Genomic DNA, 22,500 nt, shown 5'->3' on the forward strand with positions numbered 1-22,500 from the left:
GTCACGATAACACAGTGTCTAGTATTTGATCTTAACATAATTATTGTCATGAAAATTCAAATTGATACCATAATTTAAGTTACAGCTGTACGTAATCGTTTCAAGGCATAGTAAATGTAGAACGCAACATTACGTAAAACAATTTCATTTCTAGATGACATAAGCAAATTAAATCCAAAGCGACATGGGCTACTATAAAACTTAGGTTGAATAGATTTTATCCTTAGGTAGTGAAAGACAGGACAGCAAAACATAAAATGAATTTCATCTTCTGAATCATGACATAAACTACACTGTACTTTATCTACTCTTCTATCGCTAAATCTAAACCTATGGCAGGCAATGTCTGTTACGCCAAATCTTAATTTAGTCAGAGCACATTTGACATATCTATTCATTGCAATTTCAATATATGGTTCCACACTACTTGTCACTTTAAACATCCTATATTCCGCAAATCTATTGCTGTTCTGTACGTGGTCATGCCAGCTCTGCCATCTACAGTCAACAAGTCTTTGTTCAAAACATTTCATAAATCCTGTTACATTTTCAACACCCTGGTTATCCCATACATAGGCAAATCCATAGGAACACAAACATTTTCTAATACATGTAGTCCGAGTCTTCTTACCATTATTGTCTAAATTGTACAGCGACCTGTAAGCTTTGTATGGTAACCTATAACTATCCATTATAGTTAATTTTAGCCGGTAGGGGAGAGTCTCCTAATTTGGACCACTTTTTTAAACAGTGCAATATCTCAAAGACAAAAGCATAGATTTCAGTCCAGATAGTTCCTGATTATTGTTATGAGTACTGACAACCAAACCACAGCCAATCTAAACAATAACTCTTCAAACTTTAACAAAAACTTAAATAAATAAAAAACGCAAATGGTCCATATTTGGGGACTTGGTACCAAATATGGACCAGCATGGCTTCTAATATGGACCAGGTCTTAATATGCATGAAATGAGAATATGTGCAAAAGAAACCATCTGAAAATGCATTCTCCAGTTTCAAAAACGGGATAGCCTAAATACTTTTAAAGAAATATGCCAAAATTAAACATGTTCATACGCATAATAAATTATTAGCATTTCTGCACATACGCTTGTGCGCGTGGACTCACACACACACACACACACACACACACACACACACACACATATATATATATATATATATATATATATATATATATATATACTTAATTTTAGCAACAATTTATTCAAATTATGGTGACAGTAGTCAGTAAGATGAATATAAGCAAACTTGACCAAAGTGGGGGTTTTTTGGGTGTTTTTTGTTTTGTTTTGTTTTGTTTTTTTTAAGCTGCAGTAGCCTAACTCACACACACACACACACACACACACACACACACACACACACACACACACACACACACACACACACACAATTTTAGCAACAAGTTAATAACATTATGGCAACAGTAGTCAGTGAGAAGAATATAAGCAAAACAAACCAACTGTGTATAGCCTAATAGGCTAAAACAATCGGGGGGAAACACCCCAAAACTAAACAAAACAAAATCAATTGTCACCTTGACCAAAGTGTTTGGTTTTTTGGGTTTTTTTACCTGCAAGCTGTAGTAGCCTAACTCACACACACACGCACGCACACACACACACACACACACACACACACACACACACACACACACACACTCACACACACACACACACACACACACACACACACACACACACACAAGGTCCAGTGGTCTAAAATAACTTAAAATCGTGTGTAGATATAACTGATTTTTTTTTTTTAATGCAGTCTCCTCTGGTCCATATTGAAAGACTCTGGTGGTCCATATTAGAGGAAACTGTGCTTACACAAAAACAAGCATTTTAAAGAGGAAGCAGAAAGCCCTTCACTTTAACTCATGCAGTATGAGGAGGGACAGGCATGTGACCATTTATCACGCTATAGCTTAATTGCAATACTATCAAAAAGATACTTCAGTAGAAAAAAAAAATGCACAGACCAACTTTTAAACTGCAGAGCACTTAAACTTATAAAGACTTACCGTTTCCGCACCCCTCGCTTTTCCGCCATTGTGACATTTGTAAACGAAGCAGGGGAAGCACCTCAAAGCTTCTACAGTGTTCAAATTTTGTAAGAGTTGTATGACTTAGACAAAACGGTTGTGGTCCAAATTAAGAGACGGTCCATAATCGGCGACCCTCCCCTAATTAATGCATTTTACATAAGAATTTAGATATATCGGGTGTCTCCCAAGTTCACCATAAATAAAGTCGTTAGGTGTAGAGAGAATGAGATAGAGATAAACAATCGATAAATAAGTATATACCACGCAAACTTTTTTCACCAACATTAAACACAAATCTACATATTTCACCACCATGCACCGCGTGTACGATGGTGAATTTTCATTCTCCTGTCCAGTGTGTTTCTGTCATTTATCTTTCTCTCCTCCTTCCACCAACTGTCTGGATCTTCCTGCTCGACAAAATCATCGGACCCAATTATCAAATGACAAAGGACACGCACACACACACACACACATATATATATATATGTTTGTGTCTATATATATAAATAGAGAGAGGGAGATTATGTGCATAAATCGAGAGAAAGGGATATATGCGTGTGGTGTGTATCTATAAATAGAGAGAGGAATATATGTGTGTGTGTGAGCAACAGCAATAAACAGTAGCGGTAATATCAAAAGTAATAATGATGGTGATAAGGCTTTATGGAGCGTACGTATCCTATATATCCTACAAAAAAACATTTGCATATACATATATAGAGAGAGAGAGGTGTGTGTTTTGTACAGATAGATGACTGAATACACTGCAATACGAATAAGCGGGTGGGGAAAGAAAACAAAAAAACCCCATCACCGCTACCAACAAAATGAACAGAATCGCCAACCTTTAGGCTTTCTTTTCTTACCACTTCTTTCTCCTCCTCTCTCCTTCGTCACTACTGTTGTCGACTGGGAATCTGCAACAGCATCAAATCATCAGTGTAGCCGTCCCCCAGATGACTACAATATTTATTGGAACACAGCATTTTCAAGACCTTTCACAAACAGTAGTAGTAGGAGGACGAGTAGGAGCAGCAGTAGTTGTTGTTGTAACGATGATGGTGGTTGTGAGGATGATGATGACGATCGTAATGATTATTCTGTTTGGAGCGTACCGTCCTTCTATCGACAATCGGCCACTGCCTTTGACGGTCCTCACACGAAACCATCTTCCAGGCTGGATACAACCTATCCATTGGTGAAAAGCCAGCATTAGCATGAACAGCTTTTCAACGCACTTTACTCAACAGTTTCAGTAGCTCAAGGAGGCGTTACTGCGTTCGGACAATTCCACATATACGCTACACCACATCTGCCAAGCAGATGCCTGACCAGCAGAGTAACCCAACGCGCTTAGTCAGGCCTTGAGAGAGAAAAAAAAAGAAAAAAGGGTGAATAAATAATAGATAAATACTAATAAAAATGATAATATGTATAGGGCGCAAAAACTTGATGAAGTTAACTATAAGCGTACATAAATAAATAAATGTGTGTGTGTGTGTGTGTGTGTGTGTGCCGTGGAAGCTGCGATACGTAGCCTAGAAATGAGTGTGTGGAGGAGGGGGGTAGAGGAGGTGCAGGGTAATGTGTGTGTGTGTGTGTGTGTGTGTGCGTGTGTGTATGTATGTGTGTGTTGGGGCTCATGTACGTTTATGTGTATTTGACTGTGCTTTCATATCTGTGAAACTGCATGTTTGGTGCATATCTGTTATGCATATGTGGGTGTATGTGTGAATGTGTGTCTCCATGTTTTACATTTATTTGCTTATTTATCACCATTGTTGTCTTTTTTTTTTATTAGCATTATTATTACTACTTTTTTTCTTCTTTTTTTAAAAATAAAATTATTATTTATTTATTTCCTCAACAATGATGGCAAGGTGCCGAAAGAAAAGGAGCGGTCTCTAATCCGGTTATACGCCCCTAAAAATATCCTTACTCCTGCACCCGCCCTATATTTGTAATCGCACTTTATCATGCGGTTGCTTCCCTTGGCATAATATGTAACCCACAGTGTGTGTTCGGCCAATAATACATCATTGAACTTCGAAATACACAAATACAGATCACAGCAAGAGATCATCAATACGTTATTTGCTAAAGCCAACATCTCGTTCATTCAACTCAGTTCTCTGATACACAAATTCGTTGTTGAGGGGGACATTTTTAGCCAGACAGAAAAGCAAAAAATACGCAAGAAATCATACTGCTTTTTTCTTTTTCTTGTCTTTTTTTTTTAATTAAGGCTGTGGCATTTCGTGTCGTCCACCATGTGTTGTAGGTGGTGGTGGACAGCCAGATTACTGATGCCTTTCTGGGGCCGTATTCAGGAGACCATAATTATACTGCCTACGGGTATTAAATGTGTCCCTGCGGGTAAATCTACTTGAGGCAAGACAAACTGCCCAAGAGTAAGCAATATCCAGTATTCAGGAACACGAGAGGGGAATTTGGGGGATGGGGGTGGGAGATTTATAAGTGGCCCACATTTTCCACAAGTTACTAAATCTCAGCAATGCTTTGCCACTGAAGCTTTTTTTGTTTTGTTTTGTTGTTGTTTTGTTGTGTTTTTGTTGTTGTTGTTTTGTTTTGTTTTTCTTTTAAACTGTCACAAATGTGAAGGAAGGAACTGTGGTGCCCTCGGGATTTTTTTTTTTTTAATTTATAGCTGACTGGTTCCCTGCAGGAGTCTACTTGATTAGCTGACTGGTTCCCTGCAGGAGTCTACTTGATTAGCGTGACTTGAAATACGAAGATAAACTTCACTGAAAATTGTACCCGCGGGTCCCTACAATACCAAAGGCAACTTGCCTTCAGGTAAAATGATTTTGCCTTGAATATGGCCCCTGAACATCTATCTGTACATAAATGGATCACGTCTTTAAGACAATCCATTGTTTTCGACCGTCTAATCAACTGAAACGTAGGGAGAGGGATATCCGTGGGCATTACAGATAATCTTCCTTGGGCATTACCGATAATCTTCCTGTCAATCCTTTACTATGCATTACTAGAAGCATTTCCAGTCTGATGTAGGTACGCCAGCAAGATGAATAACCACAGAACATAACACAAATAATAGAACGAATAACTGTAAATAACAACAATGATGATGATGTGTACTGGCTGCACAGCCAACCAAAACGTTGATCGGAAAGCTTTCAAAGTCAGGCTTTTGAATGTGTGACTCTCTCTCTCTCTCTCTCTCTCTCTCTCTCTCTCTCCAGGCTTCCATATCACAACAACGTAGCCAACGAATATAATAAGGACGAAGCGACTGAATTTTTCATGAATGATAAATAGACAATAGATATTTTATATATATATAAAAGAACGTACAACAGAAGTGAATCAGAAACATGTACATGATGGGAGTAAATCATGTATTTTGTCATTAATGGGTTTTTTATGGACAGCCATTGAAAGAGCTGGCGGCGTGATCATAATCGAAAATTAAACCAATTTCAGTTAGGAGCGAAAGAAGAAGAACACCACCACCAACAAAAACAATATTGAAAACAACAAAAGAACAGTTTATATAGAGATCAATAAATGCTGTCAGTTTTGAAGTAGAACGCCTTTGACTTTGTCTCACTGACCGAGGGTGATAGTACTTGCGTGCCGTTATTGTGATCGCCAACGGCCATACCACGTTGAAAACACCGGTTCTCGTCCGATCACCGAAGTTAAGCAACGTCGGGCCCGGTTAGTACTTGGATGGTGACCGCCTGGGAACACCGGGTGCTGTTGGCAACCGTTCCTTTTTTCTTTTTTTTTTCTTTTTTTTTCCTCAAGGCCTGACTAAGCGCGTTGGGTTACGCTGCTGGTCAGGCATCTGCTTGGCAGATGTGGTGTAGCATTTATGGATTTGTCCGAACGCAGTGACGCCTCCTTGAGCTACTGAAACTGAAACTATCTTTATGCTTCAATAAGTTTCAGTCAGTCACTTAATGAAGGCTTCGTATGAAGTTTTGTTCGAGAGACCTGCTGAAAACGAAACGTCAGAAGTCTTTGTCTTCGTTGGACTTTCGGTCTGTTAATGTCATGGATTGTTGAATCACTGACTTGCGCGCGCAGCAGATGGCGAAGATCGAAAGCTATACGGCGTGTCAGTACCGTTTCGACACATTTCTTAAACGCATGCTAGTGGCGAGAGATCGAGTGTTTAGAGAAAGGAGTCCATGGGCAACGAAATGAATGTGTGGCAGGAATATATTTCACCCTTCCCTCACGGGAAAGTTGCTCTGAAGGCTACCCAGCCATGACTCGCGGCGAGAACCCAGTCTTGTCGCGATGTGAAAAAAAAGAAACGCACCTTCCGAGCGTGTCTCGCGAGATCCTTGCTTACACGATAACAAGCGTGTGGAATACAACGCGCCTCGTCTGTGTCTTAATTCAGACTAATATCCTCATCTTAGATGAACAGACTATGAATGAATAAACGACGTCTGTGTCTTAAGAATCTACTTCCCGCCTCGCACATTCGTTTCATTGCTTTGCGTATTAGTTTCATTGCGCATTTACTCACCCGCTCCCGCCATTCACTCTCTCGCCGCAAACCACGGAAGCACGCTCGCCATTACGAAACACGTGCCAGGTTGTTGTACACGTGTTGTGAACACAGCCGGTCGTCTGAGCCGGACGACGTTGTCCCGAAACATCTTTGTCATGCCAGGTTGTGTTCAACCCATCACCACAACTGACTTAGCTAAGTTCATGGAGAATCAGAACGTACTGAACCTTGATAATAGAGTGGTAACATGGAGAAATGTATGGGTTTGTTCCAATGTACCTTTTGTTTACCTGTGTACTTGCTGATTTGGTAGCAATGATAAGCAGCACTGACTGGAAATTGTCCCTTGAACACGAAGAGAATTGTCAGTTTTTTGTTTATTAATCCTGTACTCTCCGAGCCTCGTTATTTTAATTTTTCCGTGATTATTTTTCTTGGTCATTGAAGGTTGGTGCTGTTTCAGGCTCACTCCTTGCACTCAAAATGCGATTTCTTACTTTCAAAGCGTTTTTGGATTTTTTTCCTTAGCACGACGTATCCTTAACATTTTCTCTTCCAGTGTTTCGCTTACAGACATGATGCTTGCCCACACTTTCAACACAATGAACTGACCGGTCTGTCGTTTCACTGACGCTTCTGCCCTCGCTTCCCTCCCTTACACATGTTCCACAACAGTAAAGGGAATGAAATCCGTGTGAAAACGAATATGAAATGAACAGCAAAAAATAGAACAATCTAACATGCATGACAATAAATTCTGTCAAAATACGTGTATGTGTGCACCTTTCTCGAGAAACAAAAACAAAGAAGAACGACTCCCAACGAAAACACATTACCTTAAGGGTGTAGGAGCCAGTAAGGTCGCTAAACTCCGCTCGTATCATCGATCGTCAAAACTAATTAAACAATCCCCCCGCAAAAAAAGCGGTTTCTTACTTTCAGAGAGTTTCTGGATTTTTTTCCTTAGCAGGGTGTATCCTTGCCATTTTCTCATCCAGTGTTTCACTAACAGACATGATGCTTGCCCACAATCACCGACACTTTCATTAGTTTTAACACACTGAACTGACTGGTCTGGAGCTTCACTGATGCCTATTCGCTTGCTTCCCTTCTTTACACATGTGCCACAATAGTAAAGGGAAGGAAGTCCTGGTAAAAACAATTATGAGGTGAACAGGAAAAAATGCAACAATTTAACATGCATAACAATAAATACGTGTATGTGTGCACCTTTCCCTGGAAGCACAACAACAAAACATGCGTTAAAAAAATTAAAGATTTCTTACCTCAAAGCGTCTCTGGGCTTCTTCATTAGCCCGGCGAATTCGTTTCATTTTCTCCTCCAGTGTTTCCGACATCTTGGCTGTTGCAGGTGGAAGGTGATGGTGTCGAGGTACCGGTCGTGTGGTGGTTTTCTTCGTTCTTTTTCTTCCTTTATACCCACGCGCCACAAAAGTAAAGGGAAGGAATTCAGTGTGACAGGAATTGACCAATCGGCTCTCTTCATTTAATGACTGACGTCACAATCCACTGCAGGACATCTGGGAAAGGGTGAGTGACGGAAGACACGTGATCCTCCAGCCCTGCGGGTAGGACCCTGGACACACATCACTGGTCAACTCTATTTTTAGATCAGTGGTCCCACATGTGTACAGTCTCCAAACAAAGAGCGTGAAGCGGCAAGGGCTGCAGGTCGGGTGTTCTTGTCTCAAGACGATTGGAACGTGTACCTGCTGTCTCCAAAACCTACGATAAAGAAGACTGCACTGGTTTGTTCGTAGCGAAATTGAAAATTGGATATCGTGGATGTTTTGATGTGCGCAAACACACACACACACGAACACCCCATCTTCCCCCACACCCCCTCCCTTTCCCCCACTTCGACCACACACACACACACCGGCACCCCTCTGACCCCCAGTGGAGAAAACGTTAACTCTCTCCATACGAACGGCGAAAGAGACGACGTTAACAGCGTTTCACCCCAATTACCATCATCAAAATATTGCAAGCGGAAGGCTCTTATACTGAAGAGGTGAATGTTGACAAAGATACCACAATTCTGACGACGGAAGCTAAAGGTTGGGTCATTCAGACACCCACTGGACATCCGAGGGGTCTATGTAGAGGAGAAGAGAGGACTGGCCGTACTGAGTGAGTTAAACTAAAGAAAGAAACACACAAACTTAACCCCACACCACACCACCCTCACACACACACACACACACACACACAACTTAACCCCCACCACCACCCCTCCTCACACGTGTACACACACACACACACACACACACACACACACTCGCTCACACACGCACAGCTGAGACCCCAGACCCCACTTCAACACAACACACACAGAGACAAACACACTCACTCACACATGCACATCTGAGAAGCGACTTCAAGATTTCGCAGCCTTACTTCCTAATCGTGTCATCAATCGGGCTACCCGATATCACGGCAACAGTCTCTCTTGTTATGCCTGTTCAGGCTCAGGCTCTTTAAGCCTTATACTATTCAAACCCACAACTGTGTGTTGGCAGGACCTGGGGGGTGGAGGAGGGGGGAGGGGGGCGGTGGGGTGGAGGAGGGAAGAGGTCGAACTGTCTGTACTGAGAACACAGTCTTCCAAAACTGGAGATACTCGTTCTCAGGCAGAGTGAAGGGTTCAGACAACAGCTGTTTGTAGCCCAGGGCTTTTTTTTTTATACGGTCCTTCACCAGCAGGGCAAAAGGTAGTGAAATAAATCGTGAAGCTTGTGGGGCTCGAAGATGAGCCTACTCTTGGGAAGAAGTTATGGATATTTCGTCCCCAACATGATCGAAGAAAAAGAGCAAAGTATTAAGGATGTTGTGAATAACGTGTTTCGGTTTCATGGCGACGGCAAAGCGTGTCAGTAGATCAGCTTTGAAAATATTCATATTCTAATAATTGTTTGAATAACGATTACCAATATCATCATAATAATAATAATCATAAAATGAGCTGTTGATGCTTTAGGCATAACAACAACAAATATCGAAAGATTAATTTGACCAGCCACTGAAAATAGAGGGAGGCGATAAGAAATGATTTCATCAAAGCGCCCATATATTGAGTTACTTCCCTTGTCGTATGCAGTGCGTGTACGGAGACAAGAAAACTAGAACAAAGGCCGTTTCAATAGCACACACACACACACACACACACACACACACACACCGCGTGCGAGTTATCTGAGACAGACAAACTGGTATATAAAAGATTGATAACGTAATCCGTCTGTGTTGAGATGATTTTTTGTGTGTATTTAATGTTTGATACTGACAAACAAAATCAAACATCGTCGTACGATTACAGACGCAGCACTGAAAATGACGAAAATGAGTTAAAACACTTGGATTGACGTTGATACAAATCACAGTCATCTATATTACACGTGTGTGTGTGTGTGTGTGTGTGTGTGTGTGTGTGTGTGTGTGTGTTGTGTGTGTGCGCGCGCGCGCGTTGTGTGTGCGTGTGTGTGTATATATATATGTGTGTGTGTATATATATGTCACGTGTGTGTGTGTGTGTGTGTGTGTGTGTGTGTGTGTGTGTGTGCAGTTCTTTCGGGAAAAGGAAGCTGGAAATCGCATACCACATCAGCCCAGTACTGACAGAAATATCAGCCGAAAATATACACAGAAATGATATTCCGAAGTCGATAATCAATCAAACATTTCATACTGTCATTTAATACAACTGCGCACGAACTAAATGCGATGAAGTATTCAAAAAATTAACTCAAGTAATCATAGCGTCTAGAATTATAGGTAAGATTTGACACGCATGAAAAAACAAAATCATGTACTTAATTATTACACACACGACTAAGCAGAAGAAATCATAACGTTTGACACCCAGTAAGGTGATAACGACATCGAATACGTACAAATTTGCCTAAATTTGCCCATAACATACATCTGCATTCGAAACAGAAAACGAAAAAGAAGAAGAAAAAGAAAGAAAAAGCCACATCGAAGGTATACCATTCAAAAAGCTACACGAAACTATAATAATGCAACTAAAACACGTCTAGAGTTTTGTTCCGATTTGCCACGATAAGGTTGTAACACCAAGATAGCGTCCAGAAGTATTCACAGAACTGCCAGTGAAATTCCAACACCAAGATAACGTCGAGAAGATATTCAATAAAATGCTACAGTGAAGTTAGAACACCAAGACTGCGTCGAGAAGTATTCACTGAACTGCCACAGTTCGAAAGTATGCTCAGAATTTCCCACAGTGATGTTTTTAATGTCCAGACGTGTACTGAGAATTTCCACGGTATTTATCATCAATGTCCAGACGTATACTCATCGTTCCCACAGTGAGATCTTTACAAAAAGTGGTATGCTCGATATTGACACAGTGATGTTATGTTACAACATCCGCCCGTATGCTCAGCACTGCCACAGTGAAGTTGTAACATCCAAAAGTATGCTCAGAATTTCCACAGTGGTGTTATAATGTCCAATAATATGCTCAGGATTGCAACAGCATATTGTGAAAGTCCAAAAGTATGCTCGGACTCATTGCAATGAGTTGACCGATAACGCCCGTAAGTGTGTCAAGACTCGTCGCAATGAGTTAACTGGTAACGTCCTGACGTATGCTAAGACTCGTCACAATGAGTTAAATGGTATAGTCTAGAAGTACGCCTTGCCGCGTCACAATGAGTCAACTAGTAATACTGGTACAGAGGCGTGCTCAAAAAACAAAAAAAATCGGTACTGACAATGTGTTGTAACGCTCAGAAGCATGATCTGGGCGGCCATGATATAATAGTCCATTAGTTCACAGGAATTAGCCACAATAATGCTCCTCTAACCTCCCAGAATTAGCTCATAATTCCCACACTAAAATAAACTAACTGTTAACGTCCAAATGCAGACAGACACATAACTGCCACAATGAAGCCTCACATCCCCACCCACACCCACATCCCTTTCCTACCCACGCTAAAGAACGACCTCTGCAGCCTTACAAAAAACTCCGCTGCACAGCACACAACAGCCAGCTAACACCCTCAACACAGGGACAACAGTTAGCTAACACACTCGGCTAGCCAACACCCTCAACACAGGGACAACATCTAGCCAACACCCTCAACACAGGGACAACAGCTAGCCAACACCCTCAACACAGGGACAACAGCTAGCCAACACCCTCAGCACAGGGACAACAGCTAGCTAACACCCTCAGCACAGGGACAACATTTGGCCAACACCCTCAACACTGGGACAACATCTAGCCAGCACCCTCAACACAGGGACAACAGCTAGCTAACACCCTCAGCACAAGGACAACAGCTAGCCAACACCCTCAGCACAGGGACAACAGCTAGCCAACACCCTCAGCACAGGGACAACAGCTAGCTAACACCCTCAGCACAGGGACAACAGCTAGCTAACACCCTCAGCACAAGGACAACAGCTAGCCAACACCCTCAACACAGGGACAACAGCTAGCCAACACCCTCAACACAGGGACAACAGCTAGCCAACACTCTCAACACTGGGACAACAGCTAGCCAACACCCTCAACACAGGGACAACAGCTAGCCAACACCCTCAGCACAGGGACAACAGCTAGCCAACACCCTCAGCACAGGGACAACAGCTAGCTAACACCCTCAGCACAGGGACAACATTTGGCCAACACCCTCAACACTGGGACAACATCTAGCCAGCACCCTCAACACAGGGACAACAGCTAGCTAACACCCTCAGCACAAGGACAACAGCTAGCCAACACCCTCAGCACAGGGACAACAGCTAGCCAACACCCTCAGCACAGGGACAACAGCTAGCTAACACCCTCAACACAGGGACAACAGCTAGCTAACACCCTCAGCACAAGGACAACAGCTAGCCAACACCCTCAGCACAGGGACAACAGCTAGCCAACGCCCTCAACACAGGGACAACAGCTAGCCAACACCCTCAACGCAGGGACAACAGCTAGCCAACACCCTCAACACAGGGAACACCCTCAACACAGGGACAACTAGCCAACACCCTCAACACAGGGACAACAGCTAGCTAACACCCTCAGCACAGGGACAACAGCTAGCCAACACCCTCAACACAGGGACAACAGCTAGCTAACACCCTCAACACAAGGACAACTAGCCAACACCCTCAACACAGGGACAACAGCTAGCCAACACCCTCAACACAGGGACAACAGCTAGCTAACACCCTCAGCTAGCCAACGCCCTCAACACAGGGACAACAGCTAGCCAACGCCCTCAACACAGGGACAACAACTAGCCAAAACCCTCAACACAGGGACAACAGCTAGCTAACACCCTCAGCTAGCCAACGCCCTCAACACAGGGACAACAGCTAGCCAACACCTTCAGCACAGGGACAACAGCCAGCCAACACCCTCAGCACAGGGACAACAGCTAGCTAACACCCCCAGCACAGGAACAACAGTTAGTCAACGCCCTCAACACAGGGACAACAGCTAGCTAACACCCTCAACACAGGGACAACAGCTAGCTAACACCCCCAACACAGGGACAACAGTTAGTCAACGCCCTCAACAGAGGGACAGCTGGTAACCGATGCCAGCGGCCGGCGACGGACCCGGACCCAGACTCGGAGCGGCGGAGAGGGTGCCCATGCCCCCAGGGGCACTGACGGGCACGCCGTACATGCCCGTGCCCATGGCTGGGGGCTGGCCCGGGGGGAGGATGGGCGAGGCACAGCTGCCGAACATGGTGAAGGGGCCGCCCAGGGAGGGGCGGGGCTGCAGCAGGGTGGTGGTGGGGGGTCCCAGGCCCGGACCTGTAGGGCTGTAATAGCTGTCTGTGGCTGTGCTGAAAGGAATAAGGCAAAAGAAAAACAGCTTCCATGGGTGTGGGAAAAAGAGTAGCAAAGTGCTTCCTGGTCATATATATGTATATATTAGTGTGTTTCCTTTTCAGGACTTTGTTTGATAGAAATCATGACAAGGATTTGGGTAAATCATGACTTACATTTTTTGTTGATGCCGATGTTTGCTTTTGTTTGTTTTCAGGTGCTGTTAGGTTATTTTCTGTGCTGAATAAAGTCAATGATACAACACACAGAGAGAGAGAGAGAGAGAGAGAGAGAGAGAGACAGACAGACAGAGAGACAGAGAGACAGAGAGAGAGACAGAGAGAATTGTGCTTCAAGTGCCCTACCTACTTTTCAGTGCTTTGTGGGAAGAGAAGTGCATAAATCATAAACTATAATAACATCATTATGTCTCACAAACATTGTACCTGATAATCATTATTATGCAGTATTAACACCATCTTCCCTTGTGATGTATGATACTGTATTATGACTATGAGTGTTGTGTGTGATTGTGTGTGTGTGTGTGTGTGTGTGTGTGTGTGTGTGTGTGTGTGTGTGTGTGTGTGTGTGTAGGTAAATCAGCGTTCGTGTATGTGAGCGGATGTCTCTGCAATGTTATGCGTGCGAGTTGTCGTTGCGGTGTTTAAAAGGCATAACTTACACGCCGGTTTTAGACATCGCACAACGCAGCTGAGCACGTTTTACACGAAAAGGCGTTAAATAAATCAACAAATAATCATCATTATCACCTTGTGAAGTTTGGGTTAAATTAACTAATCATCATTATCAGCTTGTGAAATTCGGGTTAAATAAATTAATCAATCATAATCATTATTACCGTGTGAAATTTGGGGTAAAAAAATCATCATCATAATTACCATGTGAAATTTGGGGTAAATGAATTAAGAAATTGTCATCAGTATTATCTTGTGAAATTTGGGTAAAATAGATTAAATAATCAACATCATTATTACCTTAGAAAATCGGGTAAAATAGATTAAATAATCACCATCACTATTACCTTGTGAAATTTGGGATAAATAGATTAAATAAACACCACCATTATTACCTTGTCAAATTTGGGTGAGATAGATTAAATATTCGCCAATATTCTTACCTTGTGAAGTTTGGGTAAAATGGATTGAATAATCACCTTCATTATTACCTTGTGAAGTTTGGATAAAAGAGATTAATCACCATCAATATTACCTTGTGAAGTTTTGGTAAAATAGATCAAATAATCACCATCATTACTTTGTGAACTTTGGGTAAAATAGATTAAATAATCACCAATATTATTACCTTATGAAATTTGGGCAAAATAAATTAAATCCTCACCATCGGTAATACCTTGTGAAATTTAGGTAAAACAGATTAAACCAATCACCATCATTATTACCTTGTGAAGTTTGCAAAGTGCGGGGTGTGGCCAGAGCCGCTGCTGGCGCCGTCTGGTGGCGTCACCACGATGGGGGCGGGGTGGTGGGACGTGGGGGTGGCGAGGGGGGACGGGGAGTGGATGGAGCGTCTGCCCGTGTAGGCGTGAGAGCGGTGACAGCGCCGGACGAGGGACCCGTCCTCTCTCACCATCACCACCTGTCGGTTGATGGCCCACCTGTGCAGGATTTACCACTTCAGTTAACTGTCTAGGATTTACCACTTCATTTACCTATCTATTTATCTTTGTTAGGAATGTAGGCAGAACGGTGAAGACGCTAAGCTGCCAATACAGAGAATTCGCGAGGGTGTGGGTTCGAATCCCGCTCTCTCCCCTTTCTCACACGTTTGCCGGACTAGAAAATCAAACTGAGCGTCTGGTCTTTCGGATGAGGCGATAAACTGAGGTCCCCTGTGTAGTGCAGCACGCACTTGACGCACTGAAAAAGAACCCATGGCAACGACAGTGTTGTCCTCTGGCAAAATTATGTAAAACGAAATCCACTCTGATAGGTACACAAATATATAAGCATGCACTCAAGGCCTGACAAGCGCATTGGGTTATGCTGCTGTCAGGCATCTGCCTAGCAGATGTGGTGTAGTGTATATGGATTTATCCGAACGCAGTGACGCCTCCTTGAGAAACTGAAACAAACCTATATTTGTTGCTAATAGTCCTGCCGACTACTAGAAGACAGGAGCATATAAGCCCTGAATAACTACATTCAAATATGTAGTCTTTAACTCGAAAAGTTTGTTTTTAAGGCACAAGCACAGTCACATTCGTGCACATAAACCTGAAACATGCCTTTCGAACATCACATATCGGTTGACATGGGATCTTCTTCTTCGTTCGTGGGCTGCAACTCCCACGTTCACTCGCATGTACACGAGTGGGCTTTTACGTGTAGGACCGTTTTTACCCCGCCATACAGGCAGCCATACTCCGTTTTCGGGGCTGTGCATGCTGTGTATGTTCTTGTTTCCATAACCCACCGAATGTTGACATGGATTACAGGATCTTTAACGTTTGTATTTGATCTTCTGCTTGTGGATACACACGAAGGGGGGGTTCAGGCACACGCAGGTCTGCACATATGCTGACCTGGGTCAACAGAAAAATCTCCACCCTTTACCCACGAGGCGCCATTCAGTACCCGCGAGATTCGAACCCGGAACCCTCAGACTGAAAGTCCACAACGCTTTAACCACTCGGCGATTGTGCCCGCAACATGGTGACAATACTCTCGGTTGGATTTTTACACAACGAAACTGTCAAACAATGAAATATCAAACATTGAAATAAAAGTAACACTATACTGCGATGCAGGTATGATATAATCTCGAAATTCTCACATGGATAGAAAAGTTAATTCAACGAAAGTATCGCAGTGTACGAATGCGTTCAAAAATCTAGGTAGATCTAGAACATTAACTTGAAACGTGCGTTTCATTATTTTTGAATGCACCGTCCCTTCTCTGCCTTCAGTCAACCCCTCCAGTGGGCCATACTTTATCATTATGCAAATACCTCCGGGCTGTCTCTCCCCTTCCCTCTCTCTCTCTCTCTCTTCCACTCCTTTATTTATCTCCCCGTCTCCCTCCCCTCTTTCATTCACACAATTACCACTCCACTACCTCCCTCTGATTCCCCATTCCAATTCTCCCCCTCTCTCTCTCTCTTTTTCTCTCTTCCCTCTTCTTTTCCCTCTCTCTCTCTCTCTCTCTCTCTCTCTTTGTATCCCTCTCTCTCTCATTCCCTCTATTCCTCCTTCAATTCCCCCACCCCCTTTCTCTTTTCCCCCCCAACTTTTTTTTTTTTTTTTCGTGTAACTCTCCGTGTCTCGATCCTCCCCGTTTCAATCTCTCCATCCCCACTCCACTACCAAACTGTATTCCTCCTCAAATTCCCCATATTGCTACTCTCTCTCTCTCTCTCTTCCTCTCTCTCTCTACCCCCTCTCTCTCTCTCTCTCTCTTTCTTTCTCTCTCTTCCCCTCTCCCTTTTTCTCTTTTTTTTTCTCTCCCTCCCTTTGTCCCCCTCCCTCTTTCACTCCCTCTATTCCTCCTCCAATTCCCCCCCTCCCCCCCCCCCCCTACTTTTTTTCATTTACTTTCCGCGGTGTCTCCCTCCCTGTTTCAATCTCTCTATCTCCACTCCACTACCAAACTCTGTTCTTACTCCCATTCCTCTATCACTACCCTCTCTCCCTCTCTCTCTACCCCCACCCCTCCTTTCTTTCTCTTCTCATCTCTCCTTTTTTATTCTCTCTCTCCCCCTTTTTCTCCCTCCCTCTTTCATTCCCTCTATTCCTCCTCCAATATTTCCCGCTTCTCTCCCTCCCCACCCCCCTCCCTCTATCTCTCTCTCTTCCCCTAATTTTATTTTTTTTTAATTATAATTATTAAACTATCCGTGTCTTCCTCCCTGTTTCAATCTCTCCATCCCCAATCCACTACCTAACTATTCCTCGTATCGACTCTCTCTCTCTGGTGGTTCTAGCCCGTCCCACCATCCTCCTTCCAAACCACCCCCCACCACCATTCACGTCAGTACTTCAGACCACGGCAAGTCCACTACTTCCTTCTCGCGCGCAACGGAGCGCCCTCCCCACTCTTCCCCCTCCACTTGGTCAGCCAGCCAGTCAGCACAGACGCAGCGAAGCGAGACCGTGACCCGACCCCAGCATCACTTCTCCTGCCCGCCGCCGTCCTTCAGTCACGCCAACAGTGCACACAGTGCTGAACGCAGGGCACCGTGGTCATACGGTGCTCTGTACAGACCCATGGCACCACCACACCTCCCTCCCCCTGTGCACCACCCTGCCTTCCCCGTCCACACACCACCACCACATCTGTGGTACAACTGGCCGCCACCTGCTTTCTTCCCCCCATTTGGTTATAACTTTTGAAACTTTTCAACATATATATTCATGTGTGTGTGTGTGTGTGTGTGTGTTCTTTCAAGATGTGTGTGTGTGTGTGTGTGTGTGTTCTTTCAAGAACTTCGACACAGTGTGAGTGAGTGTGTGTGTGTGTGTGTGTGTGTTGAAACAAGTGAAGTAAAAAAACTGAACCCTGATGTTGGCAGTCGGAACAACCCTGTTAAAGAACAACCTGAACCTTAAAGAATAACCTGAACTCTGGTGAACCTCCTCAGAGTGCTGCTATTGCACAAACTGTGTAAAATATTCTTTGAACTTGACTCATCGTGACCTTTTACCTTTGTGTTATTATTTCCCCCTTATTATTATTATTCTTTTATCATATTCTTATTTTATTGCTTTCTTTTCATGGATTATTTCGTATAGTTACCTCCCTACGGTGCTACTGAACAATAACAAGCTGCAAAGTGTGCGGAACGATTGTGAACTCTAAAATCACAGTGACACTCCTTTCCTACTTTTACATTATTATTGTGGGTGTGGGTTTTCCTGTTTGAGTTGAGTGTGTACATCGTGTTGTATTTTGACATTTTATTTGGTTGTTCCAGTAGCTGCATTGGAGCTGTCAGCTACTTTTTAAGTTTTAAAAAAAATCTTGTTTTATTTTATTTTAGTTTTTTAGTTTTTATTTTTTTTATCTTTTTTTATAATAATGTTGCTCATAACCATCCACTGAAAAGATGTCAGACTTACATGGAAATACCGTGCGGTTTGGCCAAGCCAACGGGACAAGAATTGCTCACTTAAATGTCTACCATTTGTATAACAAAATACCCGATATATGTTTACTTTTGAATGGACCCCCTATCATCCACGTGCTTGGACTCAGTGAAACGCGTCTTGACTCCCGAATAACAAACGAAATGCTGTCGATCCCCAACTATGACATAATCCGTCGGGATGCAGTCAGCCATGGTGAAACTGGACTTGCAATTTATATACACAATAGTATATCCCAATATGTCAAAAGGAGAACTGATTTAGAGAACACAATGGTTGAGTGCATCTGGATTGAAATGAAATATTGTATGTCACCCCCCATTCTTCTTGGATACCTATACAGAAACCCTGCATCGCCATATACCTGGCTTGATGACTTTGTGCATATGATGGATCAAGTTAACGCTTGTAACCGCAACACCTTACTGCTTGGTGACTTTAACTATGACCTATTAAAACCCCAACCAGCCTGGCAGTCAACCATCACACTTTTTGGCTTACACCAATTGATAAAAAATCCTACTAGAGTTACGTCCACTTCCTCTACCCTGTTGGATCACATATACACTAATAACGAACACTCGATAACCGATATGAACGTGTTAGACAAGAGCATCAGTGACCATTCTGTTATCGTTTGCACTTTGCTATATAAACCCCCCAAATCACCAAGCAAAGGTCATACAACTATGTACTATAGATCTTTCAAGAACTTCGACAAAATTGTTTTTTTCCACGATCTCAGCTTAGCACCGTTCGATAATGTCTTGAAGTCCTCTGACCCAACCGAAGCTCTAGATACTTTTTATGACATACTGCTCTCTATAATAGATAAGCATGCGCCATTTCGGAGGAAAAGAGTTAAATGTCCCCATCTTCCCGGCTGGCTCACACCCGAAATCTCAGAAGCAATGGATAAACGCGATAGCCTTAAAAGCGAAACAAAGAAAAAAGAGAAAGAAAATTTAGAACATTTACCAGAGTCTATTAAAAGACAAAAACAACGCGAAAAAGAAAAAAAGAAAGCAGACTACAAAAAACAAAGAAACAAAGTAACAGATCTCATTCGTGCTTCAAAACAAGCACACTTCAACAAATTGTTAACAACCAACAGAGATACTTCCTCCCTGTGGCAAGCAATTAATGAAATTACTAACAAGTCTCGTGTTAAAACTCAAAAACACTACACATGGTCGCCTGATGAATTCAATAATCATTTCCTAAACATAGCTGAGTCAACAAAATCTAACGAAACACTGTCCGCGGAAAATTATAATGTGCCATCCTCTCTTTTAATGTTCTGTAACAGCAGAATAGAACGAGAAGATTCCTTCAAGATACCTCCTCTTGCAGTCCATGAAGTTGGTGCTCTCATTTCCAGTCTAAGAAACAAAAAATCAATAGGACCTGATGGTATAAATGCTTCTCTATTAAAACTCGCTCTCCCTTACATCGTTGCCCCCCTTACATTCATATACAACTTGTGCATCGAACAGGGTATGATTCCCCCTGCTCTTAAGTCAGCGAAAGTTATTCCATTACCGAAGTCAAAAGACACGTCTGATCTGAACAACTTTAGACCTATTTCGCTTCTGTCAGTATTGTCGAAACCACTCGAAAGACATGTTCATAAACATCTTATGCAATATCTGGAAAAACATAAACTTTTCCATCCTTTGCAATCAGGTTTCCGACATCGTCACTCATGTCAAACAGCGTTAGTCCATCTGTGTGATTCATGGTTGTCTGGCATCAACCGCAGTGAAATCATAGGCGCTGTTTTTCTTGACTTCCAGAAAGCTTTTGATCTCGTTGACCACGAAATATTACTCACAAAACTGTCATTGTATCTCAGAGACCCCACTACACTGTCCTTTTTCGAATCATTCCTTACCGACAGAACACAACATGTGTTCACCAATGGTAGATTCTCTTCTACGGGAGCAATAAAAAGTGGAGTTCCTCAAGGATCAGTTTTAGGGCCACTTCTATTCTGCATATTTATCAATGATCTTCCTTTGTCTTTATCAGACTCCAGAATCTCGTGTGACCTTTTTGCAGATGACACTTCCCTTCATTCCAGTGCTGTCAGCGTTGCCTCAGTTCAGAATTCTCTTCAAACGGGCTTAAATGATGTTTCTAAATGGTGCAAATCCAACTGTATGACACTTCATCCCCAAAAAACAAAGAGTATGATTATCACGTCAAGACAAAAGCACCAAGAAAATCCCCTTGTTCTCACCCTGAATGTCGATGATACCTCCATAGATCAAGTTCGCGAGCACCGCGTCTTGGGAGTCATAATTGATGAAGAACTGAAATGGCAAGCTCACATTGATTCTGTCTGTAAAAGGTTGGCACGCAGTCTGTTCTTACTCAATCAGCTCAGACCTTACATAAACAGTGAAGCTCGCAAAATGTTCTTCCACGCTCACTGTCTTTCTCACGTCAACTATGCATCTGTTGTCTGGAGCTGTGCTGCAGATGTTCATCTTAAGAAACTAAATTCTCTCCACAAGAGAGCAGCCAGATTAATTCTACCAGATCACTCACTGTCAACGTTAGAAAAGCAAGCCAGATTAAATATCCTTCCACTTCAAAACCAACTAGAATTCAACAAAGCATTACTCATGTACAAAACACACAATAACTTAGCACCGCAATATCTCCAACACCTGCTCACACGAGCCTCATGCCGATACGGCTCTAACAAATACATTTTGCCACGTACCCGAATTGATTTGTTCAAAACTAGTTTTGCATTTTCGGGTGCATCACTGTGGAACTCCCTTCCTTTGCACATACAAACGGGCAGTTCTCTTCCTATGTTCAAATCAAGTCTGCATAAACATCTTCACCCCTTCCAACAGTAAATAACTCTGATCTTTGAATTACTGTAGGCAGTAACAAAGGGGTCAGTTATGTCTTATTTATTGTATCAGTCATTGTTGCTATTGTTGTTGTTCTTTCCTTGCTTTCTCATTTCATCGTGTTTTGTTTTGCTCTTTTTTTTTCTTTTTTTTCTTCTTTTTTTTTCTTTTTTTTTTCTCGTTCTATTTCTTATGCATGCATAATCTATTCATTTCGTTCTATCATAATCGTGACAAGTGTTCAAGTAATATTGGTGATGGTGGTAGTCACTGTAGTATGCTGCACTTGCCAACATAGATTTCAGAGACAGTAACAATACTGTACCTTTTAAACACCCGGATGTTTCTGGGACTTCTATATTGATGACCTCTCTCTCTCTCTCTCTCTCTCTCTCTCTCTGTGAATCACTGTCCTATCCATCTGTCAGTCTTAGTGTGTGTGTGTGGGGGGGGGGGGGAGTGAGGGGGTGCTGCCAGTGTGTGTGTGTGCGTGTGTGTGTATGTATGTGTGTGCGCTCGCACGCGAGCGTCAGTGTGTGTATGCATGTGTGTGCACGGATGTGGGTGGGTGTGGGGGGGCGGGCGGGGGGGGGGGGGGGGGGTTCTTCATTATGTATACAATTCTGCATGAAAACCTTTTCCTTTCATTTATGTGTGTGCTATTTGTACTAGATGTAGATTAGCAAGGACAGATTGGAAGAATAGGCAATGCCTAAAATCTTAATCCTTGAATAAAAACGTTTTGAGTTCTGAGTTCTGAGTTCTCTCTCTCTCTCTCTCTCTCTCTGTCTGTCTGTCTGCCAACTCGAGGTTGGGCTTCCATAAGTGTGTGTGTGTGTGTGTGTGTGTGTGTGTGTGTGTGTGTGTAAACACGTGCATTCATATGTATGCATGTCGGTGGCCTTACATTAAAACTGTTCTAGTTCTGAGCTCTCTCTCTCTCTCTCTCTCTCTCTCTTTCGGTCTTTCTCCCTCCCTCCCCTTCCCCCCCCTCCCGCCTCCTCCTCCTCACTCCCCTCACCTGGCCAGGTTGGGGTTGTGGGGGTGACGGCCGGAGTGGGACATGACAGGGAGGAAGAA

At 43.0% G+C, this 22,500-nt stretch overlaps 1 protein-coding gene and 1 non-coding gene across 2 annotated transcripts in view; one reads left to right on the top strand and one right to left on the bottom strand.

Moving 5' to 3' along the window:
- Positions 1-5,715: 5,715 nt before the first annotated feature.
- Positions 5,716-5,833, top strand: LOC143281794 (5S ribosomal RNA). Its single transcript, XR_013055172.1, has one exon. It is a non-coding gene; the product is annotated as a 5S ribosomal RNA (ribosomal RNA).
- A 7,331-nt stretch (positions 5,834-13,164) lies between these two features.
- LOC143281423 (uncharacterized) overlaps positions 13,165-22,500 on the bottom strand; it is a 12,303-nt gene continuing 2,967 nt past the window's right edge. Inside the window, exons 3-5 of the mRNA XM_076586632.1 lie at positions 22,442-22,500; positions 14,848-15,063; positions 13,165-13,444 (exon numbers count right to left, since the gene is read on the bottom strand). The exon at positions 22,442-22,500 is cut by the window's right edge and continues 84 nt beyond it. Coding sequence (XP_076442747.1) covers positions 13,165-13,444; positions 14,848-15,063; positions 22,442-22,500 — 555 coding nt within the window. The remainder of the gene's footprint in view (positions 13,445-14,847; positions 15,064-22,441) is intronic.

Source organism: Babylonia areolata, chromosome 4 (genome assembly GCF_041734735.1).
Source record: "Babylonia areolata isolate BAREFJ2019XMU chromosome 4, ASM4173473v1, whole genome shotgun sequence".
Taxonomy (NCBI): Eukaryota; Metazoa; Mollusca; class Gastropoda; order Neogastropoda; family Buccinidae; genus Babylonia; species Babylonia areolata.